Genomic DNA, 15,461 nt, shown 5'->3' with positions numbered 1-15,461 from the left:
CTTTAGTACTTTAGTACAAATGTACTAGGACATTATGCTTTTTCTCCACTGACTTTAAAATGGCTGGTTAGATCTACTTCATGGAAATGGCATTGAAAAGCAAAATTCAAGGAAGCTGCAACACACTACTTTCCCAATATAGTAGTACATCTAAATATATTGCCTTTCCTGTCAACCTCATCTCACTATAGAGACTTGTCTTACTCTTGAATGACTATCCACTATTTATCATGATTCAAAAACACAACCAAAAACATGCAGTGACTGTGCATGTGGTAAGCACAAAACAGATGGAAGCACTTTTTCTAGTCTTTCACCACAGGATACTGACACAGCTAAGAATATAAAAATTCCCTGTATAGACTCCAGTGATGATCCACTTGTCATCAACCTCAAGGCAGAGTATGTAGTTGTCCACAAATCCAGACTGTAACATTCTAACTCAAGAGGCAAGAATATTATGAGAGTCAGACTCAAAAGCCTTGCTGAAGTCACCCTAAGGACATCCACTACCCTTTCCCTCCCTCAAAGGCGGCAATTGGATTAGTTAGGCATGGTTTAACCTTGGTAAATCCATAATGACTGTTCCCAATCATAATTTTCTTTGTACAGCAGCACTTCTAGAAGAGAAGGACAAGCAACTAACTTCTCTCCCAAGACCTTAATCTTCATTAAGCCTGTTATGTAATTAATATAAGACAGACATTCCTCTGTTTGTAGGAAATAGAACATAAATATAAAGTTTATTTGGACAGTAGCATATTCATCTGTGGTCATGGCAGCACAAGCCATACATGTCCTTAAGAAATAAGACCAAGAGAAATGGGAAAATATTAAGAAGAAGAATCTGTGTTTGTACATTCCGCAGTTCTGTTAATTCTCAACCAGACAGTGACATTCTATTGCAAATAACCTCAAGCCTCCTATTCCCCCACCCTCAAATTACCAGTACATAAAGCTGACTAATTTCTAGAGAGGGTTTGGCCTCTAGTTAATAGTTCTAACTATTAACGAATCTTGTTGGTGTATTCCAGATGCAGCTCTCCTCAGCAGCTAACTCTTGGCCCGCAGATCTGTGTTCTACAGCTGTACCTCACTTGCACATGTGTATTAGAACTTAAGAGTTGCAATTCCCATAATCACTAAGTCCCTGCTTTTGAATAGGCCTGGAAAACCAGTGACCATTAATAGGTACGTTTGTTACATGAGTTTATGAAACACCTCTGTTTAGAAAGGCCAGACACAAACAAACCAAAAAAAGGCACAAAACCTGCTTGCTGGACCCTTAACTCAAGCATTGTTTCCCAACCTCATACAATGCTTTTTATCTAGATTATTTTCAAAGGATGAAAACAGTAAATTATGAGAGAATAGTGGAATTTATAATCAGCATGGCAACTTGGATAAACAACAAGAGATATGGTGCACCAGGAAGAATATTCTGCTTGATAATAAACGGAAATCCCCAAAGTTTACTTCATTTCATCATTATTCCTTCTCATGGCTAAATTCTTTCATAATATGGGCCCATCTATGGAATGAAATACAACAAGCCACCTAATTTGTTAGGGTAACTGCTTTTCATAGCCTGTTCACCTTGGCTACGACAATTGAAACCTTTGGGCATTGATACAGATGTTTAGGAAGAGGACAGTAGGGAAGGTATTTAAAATACAGGAAAGCTTTACTGCTAGAACTGAACTCTCCACCCAAATAAACTAGCCCTCAAGAGATCCTTACCGGAGATCCAGACCAGCTTCTTTCCAAAGTATGTCCATCAAACGCAAAATCTGAAGTGTCAACATGTCCTGTCGGAGATCTGTAACGAAAGGTTGAAACTGCTATTTCAACTCCTCAGTGTGTTGCAGACTAATTTTCTAATGTTTCTAAGGCCTTCAGAAAAAGGTATGTAAAAATACTCCTCAAACCTAAAGGCTGACGTGGGATTAACCATAATTATGTCATCATGACTGATAACATCTATACTTTGAAACCCACTCAGAAGATGATGCTTCATTTGTTTCCTATTGTTAGAGTAAAGCATGTTTATATTATGGCAATACAGAACAACAGAGCTTAAGCGCAAGTGTGGGAATGAAGAAGGAAAAGGGAAAATTTAGAATTTTTAGCATTGCTTACCATCACCATTTTTAAAGATGATCCCTACAAGATCTCCTCCAAACATTTTATTGTTGTATACTATCCATAGAGGCTTCATTTTAGAATCCATATATCTACACTTTTCAACACTAGAAGATAATACAACAGAAGTTTTAGTCAAGTAAGAATCGTTCAGCTGAAAAGGTCTAAACATTGTTCAAAACACAACAGAACACTGACTTGCAGTTTGGAAGTACTTAAAATGTTGCCTCTGCTTTCATTCTGCTACTATAGTATAAGCGCTTACCAAGATATGAACGTATCTGTTACAGATGGAACATATCCAATACTGACTGGCATACACGTATCTAACATTTAAATTAAGCACCCGCATTTTCAGAGAAAATAGTTCTCTTTATATCCTTTCCCATCAATTTTTAGACTTAAATATAAAGTGCTGGTGAAAGTTTTAATGGCTTTTGTGCTTATTGTTATAAAAAGAAGCCAGGAATGCAGTCTAATCCACTTTTAAGTTTATATTTAAATTAATTTAGCTATGGTAATGCACTGAATAAGAGACCATTAAGTTTCACGGTGGATCACAAAAATCTTCTAACTTAACCAATATCTTAACCTTAGGAAGATTCCCAACAGACCTCCTCTCACTATAGAAAAAGTTCCCTATGACAGCATATCTGCTGAACCATACAGCCAAAGGAAGTTAAAGCACATATGCATTTCTGCTTTACTGTTTCCGTGCAAAAGCTACAGTGAAATTTTATTCACTCATTCTTAACTTACTGTAGTTCTGAAAGTATAACAGAAGGATTCAGAGGAGACTGGAGGTCAGAAAGTGCTTCTCTGTAAGCATTTTGTTTCAAACACGTATGCATTGCATCTTTTCCTTTTGCTTTGCTTTGCTTCATGGCATTCAGCTTAATTAGACTATTTAAAGTCTTCATTTTATTAAGGGCTTCCACCTGAAAGATATTTTAGCTTTAAAAATTATTGCTCTGGTTTTTACACATAATCAATGTGAAATCCCACTTCAAATGAAAACAAAGTATTAAATAATTCTACAACTTTTTAAAAATGGAGGTAATGGGTGGCAATTAAGGTGGCATTCCCAAAAAAATGAGAACAGCCTTTTCTAAGTCACTCGTGTACCAGAAATCCCATTTTCTTAAGGAAGACATTGATTGGATGAAAGCTCCCAAGCTCTGAGTCACATTTTAAAGCATGACTTGACATTTTAAAAAAAAAAAAAAAAAAAAGGTATTTTAATGTGTATTTATACAAATTCCTTCTTCAAATCACAATTTTCATCCCCGAATTCAAGAAAGCACATAACATAGGCACCTCTATCCATACTGAAGTGAACAAGAAACATTGAGTGCTTCATACCTCTAACAATAAATCAGACATCATTTGAGATGAGCTGTGGATGCAGATACTTCATTGTACACATTCAGTTAGTTGCATACAATAAGATATGGCCATATGATTACTTGCAGACAATTTTCCCATATGTAACACACATACTTCACTTTTACACAACGGTGTCTTAAATGCTCGTTCACTCAAATGCTGCTGAAGTTAGGCTTACGGTAAATGCTCTAATCAGTTAAGGTGTTCCAAATCATATTATCTCATCTAAGCAATATTGTTACCTTCAAAATGCGTAAAAAGCAAGGCAATTATTTGCAATCAACACAAGTGGTTTAATCCTTTTTTTTTTTTTCTCCCTTCTCTTGTTTGGGAAGTTTTCTACTGGTACATAATTTCTAAGAAAACAAGTAAACTAGTGATGTAAATGTACATAACACTAACAAAGAAAAGCCCTTCAGTAATGAACCTAAATAGCACATACAACAAACATAATTTCTACATTTCATTTACATCTAAGCAACTTGTTAGCCAAATATAAAGTAGTAGTTATAACAATCAGCTGTATTTGCACTAGCCACAGTTAACGTGCTCAGTAATACACATTCTTTAGCAAATAGCATCAATTTAATTAGTAAAAGTTGATTTCTATACAAGGAAGCATCAGTCTAACTTACAAGGTGCTGAGTCAAAACTTACCACTTCTACAGACAGACTGAACCCTGTCAGGCAGGATGCTGTGGAAACTGTATGCAGTTTGATTATAAAACTGAGGCAGTGGAGACCTGCCAGGTCAGCCATCTGTCAAAACCAAAAGCCTTCTGCTTTTCCACTGTTCTAGGAGCTGTACAAACATCAGTGACAAGGGAACAAAATGGAACCTGTATTGTACAAACAGGAACTTTTAGAAGTATTTCTACTTTGAATTTCTTCCGTGTTTGCACAGTTGGGAATTTTTTTGCCCCTTCTTTGATTGTACTGACATTTGTTTCCTGTGAAGTGCACAAAAACTTTACTGACCTTAGGTCTATTGCTTAAAGCATTTCATCGCCTAATCCTTTTATGATTTTGACAATACTAACAAGCACACATCTGTAAGAGATGGTCTTTTCAATGTCCTGTGAACTGCAGTAATAAAGAGCACAACAATACATTCCTGTTCCGTATGCCTCTCAAAGCACAGTTTCAATGTAGACAGTATCAAAACTGTTAGAAATAACATTCAGACAGGTATCCACTGAGCTAATCTTTGTGGCCTGATATAGCAAATACATTAATTCCAGAGTGAAATCCTTTTTCAAAGATTTTTATGGTCACAATCTAAATTAACTTGTTAAAACTGCATTAGAGACTTCAAACGTGATTTGTGAACGTGTCTTAATGATCTGCTGATGCACTTATTAGTGGATTTAAAAGCAAAGCTTTTTTTTTTGTAAACAGCACATCTATATTAACACTAAAATGAGTATTTGGTTTAACAACTGTATTTCCAGGGAGTACTAGATTATATTACAACTTCAGGGGGTTTTGCATCACCTCTTAACAAAAGCCAAAGCTGCAGGAATTAGTCCTGGAGTCCGCTAGATAAAGTTTAGACAGAAAGGCAATACTTTCTACAGAACAAGCTACCTTTACTGGGGAAAAAAGATCACAAGTTTCAAGTGCACAGAAACCCTTCTTCAGTTAATTACCCAGACAGCCTACTGTTCTATCCAGACTACATGCATATTGCTGAAAGTATCTCACATGTCTCGGAACACTATAAAAACAGCTCGCTACCTCTGAGGCCCCAGAGCACTAGCTGCTTTCTGTGCCAGGGAGGACTGCTCCATCACCCACCTGTGTAGTCCTCTTATTTCTCTGTCTCGCCCATGCTTTCTCCTCTTCCCGACTCCCCAGCAGATGGACTTTGTCAAGGTAACCAATATGCCCCATAGGAGCAATGGAATAAATATCTGAGTTACAAGCTAGGATAACTCGACATTTAAAGAAGGATAGTCTATACCTGTTTAGCAAGCACTTTCATATGAGCAACACTTCCTCGGCAGTAAGCTTCAAGTATCAAACCAAACTGTATTGAAACAGCAGGTATGTGAACCTCGGACCTGTAAGAAGAAAAGCTTCTCATCAGACCACAGCACTTACAGATAAGCATTCCTCAAGTCATAAAAAAAAAAAAAAAAAATCCCCAAAACCCCCAAACCAAGACGCACCAAACATCTCATGGTCATGCAGATAAAGCAAAAAGCCAAGCTTCTTAAGAAAACAAAATATTTATGTGCTGAAGGCTATGAGGACTGGCTGGTTTCTATGCATGCCACTTGTTTCAAGGTCTAGGACTGTTCTGGAGACAGTAATGTTAAGAGGTAGTGATTGGATGTTTGTCTTCAGAAACCCCTTCTATTCAAGGAAGTAGTACTGGTAAGTCACAGAAAATGATATTCACAATCAGGGCTCAATGTTAAACCACATGTTCTCAAATCTTTATACGGAAAAAGGCAAAATTTGCCTGAAGGGGAACACTTTGAAACAAACCACTGAACCTTATGCCAGAGCCAATTATCCTCCAAAATATTTTCATATAGTACTTGCTCTTTTATTTATAAATATTAAAATAAATCATACTTTGAAGATATAATCAACCTATAGTCCATTCTGCAAGGTTTTTGCCATTCATGGAACTGGTCATCAAAAGTAGCAATGACACATAAAACTGCTTTTATTTCCTGTTAGACTCTCAACAATAATATACATTTTTCACAACAGTGAGGTATAAATATTTTACTTTTACTGCATTCCCAGCCAAAACAATCACTAAGGTTGTATACAAACCTAGCTTATCAAATAATTGGAGCTGAATGCAGTTTGGAATACTTTCATCAAACAGTAGATTACAAACCACTGTAACATATTTTTAATTATAGGCTTGCTCTGGTCTATAAATGCCAAAGGCAAAGAAACATAAAGAGTACTTGTATTGGACTATGATAATGGCTTATTTAGAAAAATCCTCAAGAAATCATATTTCAAAGTCTAATCAGGCTCAACAGTTTCAGAAAGATGCAACAGAAAAGCTCCTACCTTAGATGCCAAAACAACATCTGTCCTATTCTCCGATTAGCCAGTGCTCTCTCTAATAGAAATCTGGAGAGCGCACAATCAAGAAAAGGTTCATATTTCAGGACTTGCACAAGTTGAAGGAGATACTGAGAGAGCTCTTCATCACTAGAATGAGGTACATAAAGGCAGTAGTTAACAGAGTAACTGGTTTAATGATATTCCAGAAATTCAGATGCATATGACAAATCCAATAATGAGAGATTTATTTCAATAGCAAGAATGTTCCCCAATTTTTCAGTCGCATAGAAAAGGATAATAAGACAGAACTTCGTGCAATTTGCATATTGACCAATTAATTTCTAAGTTATACCTCTAACAGCATCTTAAGGTCCTCAAACCTGTACATTAAAAGCTGGTGTTCTGTTATGGGCTTTTACAAGATGAAGCGCTCTGCCTGAGTGCTAGGGTAAGTATCCAGGAGATAAATTATTTCAGACTGGACATTGGCTCCCTTTGACCTCTCAACCTCTGACTGAGGAGCTGGACCTTTGGAACCACATAAAAAAAAAAGCCACTGTATCCTAGCAGTTAGCTGCAGTAGGCACGGACCAAGAACTGAGAATGATTTCATATACCTATCAAAGTTACCCTTACAAAGAAGTGGGACAACAGTATTCATTTCACTGAAAGCAACTCAATTAACATGTCTTTAAAAGTTACCACCTTTCAGTTAATAAGTGTTAATTTGTTAAGATACACCTACAATGTGATCCATTTAGGCAAACTGGTTTGGGGTTTTTTTGTTGTTGTTGTTTGTTGTTTGTTTTTTTTTTTTAAATCATACCAACAATATGAAGGTTTTCAGAGGATAAGGAAAAGTACATCATCTTTGAGAAACCAAACAGTGCCCAAATTACTCCTACTTCAGAAGCACAAATTTAAATATTCAGCCACAGTTCATAAACATACCTTCGAAAAGCCTCTAGGCTAATTAACTGCTTCAAGTAATATTCTGACATAGTAATTCCAATAATTTTCTAAAAAATCCTGTATTCCCCTCCCAAAAAAACTCCTTTCACACTTGACAATTATGTTACTCTAGAACAAATGTAAACATTCCTTGACTTTTTACATTTTAGTATCTTTTCCTCTTATAAAAGGCCTGCAGAATTCAAATTCTCTGCCTAAGATGGAAAGAAAAGAGCAGAAATTTTTCTGTCCACCAGTTGAATACTTCAGAGATGCAAATATTGTATTATTTCATTCTCTCCATTTTAGTCTGGAAAAACTTCAGTAACTTGGTAAAAATTTCAGTTATGCTGCGTTGTATTTACTTTTGCCTATTTTTTAAATTTCAGCTGATAGGATCACCTTTAGTTACCAGCTGCCTTCATCAGACTTTTTAAAGAAGTTGAAAATTGATTTCTGACACCCAACTGGACATGATTTTGCTTCAGAGACTGAACTAAGTATTCTGGAAATAATTCCAGATGTAACAATTCAGTATTATTAGGATAGCCCAGCAGCTAAATTGATGTTTGTATTTGAAAGAAGTCAAAATATTCTTTTTTTACCCCCAAAAAAAGTCTAGCCCTGACCATTAAAAAATTAATCATTAAACTATTCACCACAGATAGTTTAGAATTCAAGGACAGGAAATATGCAGTAATGCTGCAAATGATAATGTTATACAAATCTTGCCCTAGGTTACAGCGAAGAGCAAAATTACATCTGATAAAGGAAGAACTGCAGATAGTGAAGGCTACTGCAAAGAACAAACAAATCGGTAATCCTCTGGGGTTTTATGTTACAGCTTACGTTTCTACTAAATGATACAGCCAATACCTGACACAGGATGTGAGATGGCTGGATGGCAGTTTTTATAGTATTCAGCTACTGTAATATTTTCTCCCTTCAGTATTAAAAAAGTTCTCACACTACGTTGCTCTCCCTTTGTCCAAGAAAGGGGTGAACACATAACACTCTCTGGGACAAAGGTACACTGGTATTCTCTTAGCAACGTGGAAAATAATAGTAATTGAATACAAGATATCAGAATAAGGAGGTTTAACTTGGCTGCCAATGTGCTCACCTAGAAATGAGACTGCTTGATTTGCCATCTATTCATGGTATGCAGCATGCTTAAATCTTTCCTCTTTGGGTTCTTTTTTTTTCTATAAACAGATAGAATGCAGTTTTTCACCCCAGAAATCTTTGCATGCTTAAAAAAATACAATATACTCACCTCATTTGCTTTAAACAACCCACTGCATATTCTCTGACATACTGGTCTGGATAATTGAAATCCAACAGTTCTAATGCTTCTCTAGGCAGCAGCTTGGGCCATATCTGAAGGAGTGCCTGAAGCTGTTTTAGAAAGATACTATTAAGTTACAGGTAAAGTAACTATTTAAGAAAATAGGTGGGTATAACTGCCCATAAAATCATTCACACCAACACGAGGAGGTTACAGACTGGTCTGGGGGGCGGTAGAGAGAGAGAAATAGTTCTGGGAAAATGGGCCCACTTCTGATTAAGTTTCTTACCCTTTAAAATAATCCAGATTTTTTTTTTTGGCACCAGGTCTCATTTATACTTAATTTGAAAAATCTGTCTCTTCACACAGACACAGTGCACAGTAAACAAAGATTAGGTCACCCCAGATACATATGTTTTAGAAACATAGTTTAAATAAAATTCAGATAATGTTTTTTAAATGCTGTCATAAATATATAAACATTTTGGTAATGGTAAAAGTTTTCCATTGAAGAAGGTTTTTGTTGAGGTCTTTACCAAAAATATTTATCCACCTCAACTGATGGATCATTCTCCCACATGCACTGTGAATAGTAATAAGCTTAAATTGCAGAAAGGATGATTTGGGTTAGGTATTAAAAAAAATTCCCAATACTGAAGACAATGATGTGCTGGAAAAAAATTACAGAAAATACACAAAACAGTATTATTTTGGACTACCAAGAACAACAACCTATAAAGGTCTCATAAAATAAACTGGGTTTACTGCATTTTAATGAAGCTACCTGCAGAGACTATATTTTTATTAATATGTATGTAGTTGTATGACTGAAACAGTACATTATTACTTGAAAAAACCAAGCTTGAATGTGTAAATGCAGTGTATCAACAGCACAAGATTCTTCCTCTCTGTAGGAATGAGTCATAACTCATGATAAAAATACTCTTTCCTACAGATTAGATAATACAGGTATTTTATATTTAACTTATAGAATCTGAATTATTAGGAAGATCCTATTTTCCTCCTGATTTTGTAATCCATTCACAGCACAATGAAAAAAATCTCTATTTCTACTATACGTCATAGTTCAACTAATGCTTCCAGTTCAATTATGACAAACATATGAATTCATAGTCTCAACCTGCATTTAACAGGCACATCCATAACACTATTTAAACATCTAAAGGGGGCAGATGCTCAACTGGTTCATCTGTGCAGTTTTATGAAATTCAGAAGGCAAGAAACGGGCACAGATTAATCACAATGCAAAGCCAGTGGCCATGCTACAATTCCAGAAGTGCAGGAAAGAATCAAACTGTTTTCATGAGCAAATACTGGTATGAATACATGCAAGGTTCATAATGGTATAAAGTAAAATTAAAGACTTTTTAAAATATAGATGTCATAATCCCACAGAAATATACATTGAAAAATCAATTCAATCCTTAGCTCAACAAGGGTCAACGACACTGGTCCTTACATCAAGAACTACAGTCATCAACACTTACATGTCATGAATAATTGTACTGAAATTCTGAAAGAAATACTAACACTGGGCAGATACTTAATACCATAAAACAGATGTTGAAAATGCAAGCAGCAGCTATGCTTGTCAGACACACAGTAAGAAACTTCAAAACAAATGTATCAGAACTTCTAGCCAACCTGCTTTAAATCAGAACCAACAAAAACATAGAAACATTTTGCTAATAATGAATGATCAAAATGAATGAAGAACCTGAAATACAATCCGAAAAGATGAGCAAAAGTGGCCTTACATGCCTCATGTATCAGGCAATGAATTTTGAAAGTCATGGCCTACAGCATGTACATTAACTGTGAAGGTTATTTGAAGATACAGACATCCTCCACTTTGACTGCTGAAATTATTCCAGAGGTTATTACAATCAGAAAGTGTTAAGTGATAAGAGCTTAAAGGAAGGAAGATCTAAATGACCTATGAAACGGCCAAGAATCTTCCCCAAATACCTACTGCTTTGTTCACGTTCTGCGTTAGAACTTTCATTAAGAGAGAAGTGCAGTCCAATTCAATTAGCTCCACATCCCAGGTGGGGACTGGAAGCACTGTACACTTCTCCAAGGTGCAGGTGAAAAGATATCAGAAATACTTGTTGCATTTGGACAAAAGAATCTTGCACCATGAAATGCCCTTGTCATCTTTGGCAGCAGAGAGGTAACTCTGCAGAACTTCCAAGTACATCGCATTTGTAGAGAAATTTTACATGTCAATATATGTGTTTCAAGTATTTAAAATTTCTCTGCAATATCAAACATGTTAAAATGCTGTACATGTGAAATACTGCACACTTCTCTCATGTGGTTTACAACTCCTGACAAGCTGTAGGAAACCAAGGAACTTCAATTCTCAAATATATAAACCATTCTATTGTTTATACATAAGCAAACATAAATAGTACATTCCTTCCAGAGAGTACACAGTAACAAGCAAGATGACTATGCATTTCCAGCCATCTATTTAAATAAAATGCTTTATACATATTTTTTAATATTCCCAAATTTAAAGGACTTAAAGGTGTCAACTAATATCCATACTGCAAATAACTTTTCCAAACCCTGCTACCAAAGGCCAAATTTCAAAGCCCCTAGGAAGCAATCAGAATGCCTCTTCCTTTGCATATTTTAACGAGTAAACAAATACCTGCTTATATTTCTACAGTTTGTATTTCCAGATAACTTTTAATAATGAACAACACAATTCAGAAGCATATAATGGAATTACTTAGGAACAAAAGATCCTTGCCTGTGAAAGAACACAAGTGAGCAAGTAGAATGCTACATTTTGTTAGCACAGTGTTCATGGCATGGACAATGAGCTAGGATGAAATTCATTTATTTTTATAAGTTTACTGAACATATATATTTAGCTGGTAGGAAGGATGTAATAGCAAATAAACTCTATGCTGGAGGCAAACTACAATTCTGACTGACTGGATAACCATGAAAATCACACGATGAATAGGTGGAAATTGAGTTTTCATGGAGTGATTTCCTTTTCTTCCAAGAACACCTAGCTTGTAACAGGCAAAGGTCAGAATACTAAGCTAGAATAGAAATTTATACTATCAATCACGATCTTTAACAGCAAATGTATTTTAGCTCAAAGCTTTTTAAAAATAAAAAAATTAGTTTAAAATTTAAAATATTAGGCTCGTGGAAAGACAAATATTATCTCACTGTAACAGCCTGCAAGAAGTAGAGCATCACTTAAATGTGCAATTCCATCAGGATAAGCAGATGCTCAAAACAACATCTGGGTTCACCCCTCAGGGCAAGTGTTGTGCTTGTTAACACTGGCCAGACTTCCATAGTTTTGCCCAACCTGCTCTGTACACAATCAGACAAAAAAGTTTCAATACAAAAGTAATAAAATAACAGATCCCTGGAATTAAGTCAGTCTATCAAGCAGGAATGGTCTCACCATAAACTCGTAATTTTTCCTGTATCAAGGTTCCACCTACTCCCAAAAAGCATCACAAAAGTTGGATTCTGTTTGGATAAATACAGAAAAAGGCAGCTACACCAACTTCTTTATATAGTATACTGAAATAACCTTGCACATCGACACAGCAAGCAAATGATAAAATTTTACTGAAAATGTAATCTTGTATCACAGCACCATTCTTCAGGTCCTTTATTTCCTACAGTTACTTTAAAGGAGACCATATTTGGTCAAACAGTCCATAAAATGAGAATGAAGTATTTTGTACCACTAGTGGGTATCGTACCTCTTTGAAAAAATTATCTATGTGCCTCAATGAGGTTTAGTTATCCAGTCTGAGGTGTGGATTTTTATCGCCTTTGAGCAGTTTAACAGTTTTTATAAGAAGCTTTATTTTGGACCTTGATTTACAAATTTAAACTTATTAAAGAAGTTTTTACTGTGGGGGTGCTCAAAAACTGCACCATGTCACCCAGAGAGACTGTGGAGTCTCCATCAGTGGAGACACTCAGAACTCAGATGGACACAGTCCTGCTTTAGCTGGCCGTGCTTGAGCCATGGGGGTTTGACTAGATGATCTCAAGAGGTCCCTTCCAACCTAGATGAGTCTGTGGTTCTGTGAAATTCCTTGCATTTAAGATCAAAGTTGAGCTTAAGATTTTAAAATTAGCCAGAAGAAATAATTGCTGTGCTTTTCTCATCATTCAGAGGATCTCTGAAATGCATTTTGTGTTTTGTTTTTGGTTTTTTTTTTAAAATAGTAAATTCTTGCTTACGTGTCCAGGCCACAGAAGGTAAAAAAAAAAAAAAAAAAAAATCAACTCTGGTTTATACAATAGTACCATTTCAAAATGTGTAAACTTAGGAAAGAAACCCTGTTTACTCATGATTTGACTCCAGCAGTTTTCCCCACCATCACTGTCTTTTCCCTTACCTGAGCAACATCTTCAAGTTTGTTCCATTTTAAAGACAGCAGCAGTTTTGGCAATGATTGGGGAAAATTTTCCCGACAGTCATATCGCAAAGTCCAAATAAGATCCATTTCATTTTCACAGAGTTGAGATAAAGGATCTCTTTCCATTATTTCTTTTAGCACAACATAAAACTTCTTACCACCTCGACCCTAGAAAATGAGAAAGGTGTAACGTTTTGATATATTAAGATTCTTATATTTCAGCTCAAGTACTAGAAATCCAGCACCAGGAAGAACAGCAGGTAAAACTCATGAAACACAGGGGTATGACTACTATGCATTTCTTTCATATTTCAGATTTCTTAAGCTGTAAGAACTGTAATTAATAGATTCAAAATTCAGTGTATGGAAGTTTGAAAATGTAACTAAACTTTAGAGTTAATGACACTAGATGGCAATATTTCTATTTTCCCACTCTAACATGGAGAACTTTGTCTAGGATGCATATACTTTCTCCTTCTGTTTTTCAAGTGAGTGAATTGAATAGATATACATGCGGGGTTTTTGGTTGTTTTGTAATACTTTTCTAACAATACCCAAAGGGAAGTACATTTGTTAAGACTACAAACACATTATTTTTGTCTTCTAACCCAGATTTGTCTTTTCCAGACGTTTTACTCCATTTTATATCTCTGAAACATTAACATTAGTACTGATTTTGTAAATCAGTTTGTATCACTGAGTCTTCGCACTGGCTCAGTTAATACCTTCTGTCACCAGCCATACCCTTATGCAAACTGCAAGGGCAGAAATTCAAGCTATGGTATCATCAACAATAGCCTTACATAAATTAACAGGAGACAAAAGAAACTGCTGCTTTGGGGTAAGGAGGTAGTAGCTGAAGGGAATGAGTTGCAATACATATTTTGAAACACAATATGGCAAAATTTAAATACTGCAGCCAACTTTATCTTCACAAAGCTGAGGAAGTTTCTACATAATTTTAAAAGATAGGCCAAAGGTCTTCACATTAACGGAAAATTTAAAAAAACGAAGTTCAGATGAAATTATAGCCAAAATCAAACAGGATTCATAGCAGAAACAATCAGCTCTCATCAAATAACATTCTGCACAGGTTTCCCACCTGACAAAAATATACATCTGCTACACACAGAACTTAAGTTTAGCTCCTTCTAGAAATGGTAAGTGCCTGAGCCTTGTACTGAGCTGAAATGTTTCAAGTACACATTTTAATGTAGAAACACCACTCAAGAATAAAATCTTTAGGAGTGAATAGACTTTAAAAAGCTAGTAGAATTGCAATGCCTGTTTAGTAAAAGTAAGTATATACTCTGTTTCTGTATCAAAATAAGTAAACAGTCTTGACAGTAAGGTAATTCTTATATCTGGAAATGTTAATCCTCCATATTAAAAGTCACAATACTCTCAAGTTAGTATGCTGTATTTAGGATTTCCAATTGTTTGTACACTAAGTTATTTGCACCCAGAAGTGGCATTGAGTTTTCACTTTTTCTGAGCACTTTAGGCACATGGTATTGTAACCGACACATTTTTCAATTAACTGCTTCATTCTTACATAAAATGCAGTAGTTATTACTGTTGATCCAACCGTGCTTCCACCATCTTAAATTGCAATCTTCTGTATTTTTGTATATAAACCAAAGAAAACGCCTTAAGATTCTGGTGATCCTTTCAAAATTTTTCCTTAGGTTACAAGTATTCAATTCCTCAAGAAGAACATATAATCATCATATTTAAGAAACATCACATATAGATCAATGACCATTTTTGAACTTATTTGGAAACATCTGACGATCAAGAAGAAAAATCGTACTTGGTAAAACTGAGCAATTTACCAGCAATATTTTATGCAGTCCAGGAATGTTTTCCAGATCTAATGTACATCTTAGCTGTGCTTCAAATCCATGGAGTATGTAAAGCGATTGTTCTTTGTGACAACAAATGGCCAAGAAGTCCAAAATGTATTCGGAAAAGTGGATATATACATGAATTTTAAGGCGGTTTACCAAAATGAATTACATAAGAAAACAAAGGCAGTAGAACTACCATTATTTGAGTAGTTGACTTATTTCTAGATTAATGTAGAAGATAAAAAACCAAAAAGCCCCACAAAATGAATTTTAAAACAGTCCTTAGCAGATGCTTACCGCCATTGCAGCATTGTCACTGCTTCTTGCAATCTCAGCTGCCTTTTCAAGTATCTGCAAAAGGATGATTTTAAA

The 15,461-nt window shown here is 35.5% G+C and overlaps 1 protein-coding gene across 10 annotated transcripts in view; it reads right to left on the bottom strand.

Moving 5' to 3' along the window:
- Positions 1 to 15,461, bottom strand: part of PIK3CB (phosphatidylinositol-4,5-bisphosphate 3-kinase catalytic subunit beta) — a 104,491-nt gene that overhangs the window by 11,458 nt on the left and 77,572 nt on the right. For all 10 annotated transcript variants that reach the window (XM_075099275.1, XM_075099271.1, XM_075099272.1 and 7 more), the window contains 8 exons: positions 15,387 to 15,440; positions 13,219 to 13,407; positions 8,792 to 8,913; positions 6,568 to 6,711; positions 5,492 to 5,591; positions 2,902 to 3,080; positions 2,140 to 2,249; positions 1,741 to 1,819 (listed from right to left, as the gene is read on the bottom strand). In XM_075099275.1, coding sequence (XP_074955376.1) covers positions 1,741 to 1,819; positions 2,140 to 2,249; positions 2,902 to 3,080; positions 5,492 to 5,591; positions 6,568 to 6,711; positions 8,792 to 8,913; positions 13,219 to 13,407; positions 15,387 to 15,440 — 977 coding nt within the window. The remainder of the gene's footprint in view (positions 1 to 1,740; positions 1,820 to 2,139; positions 2,250 to 2,901; positions 3,081 to 5,491; positions 5,592 to 6,567; positions 6,712 to 8,791; positions 8,914 to 13,218; positions 13,408 to 15,386; positions 15,441 to 15,461) is intronic.

Source organism: Phalacrocorax aristotelis, chromosome 7 (genome assembly GCF_949628215.1).
Source record: "Phalacrocorax aristotelis chromosome 7, bGulAri2.1, whole genome shotgun sequence".
NCBI lineage: Eukaryota > Metazoa > Chordata > Aves > Suliformes > Phalacrocoracidae > Phalacrocorax > Phalacrocorax aristotelis.
Note: the sequence above shows the minus strand (reverse complement) of the source record. Positions and strands in the feature narration are given on the sequence as shown.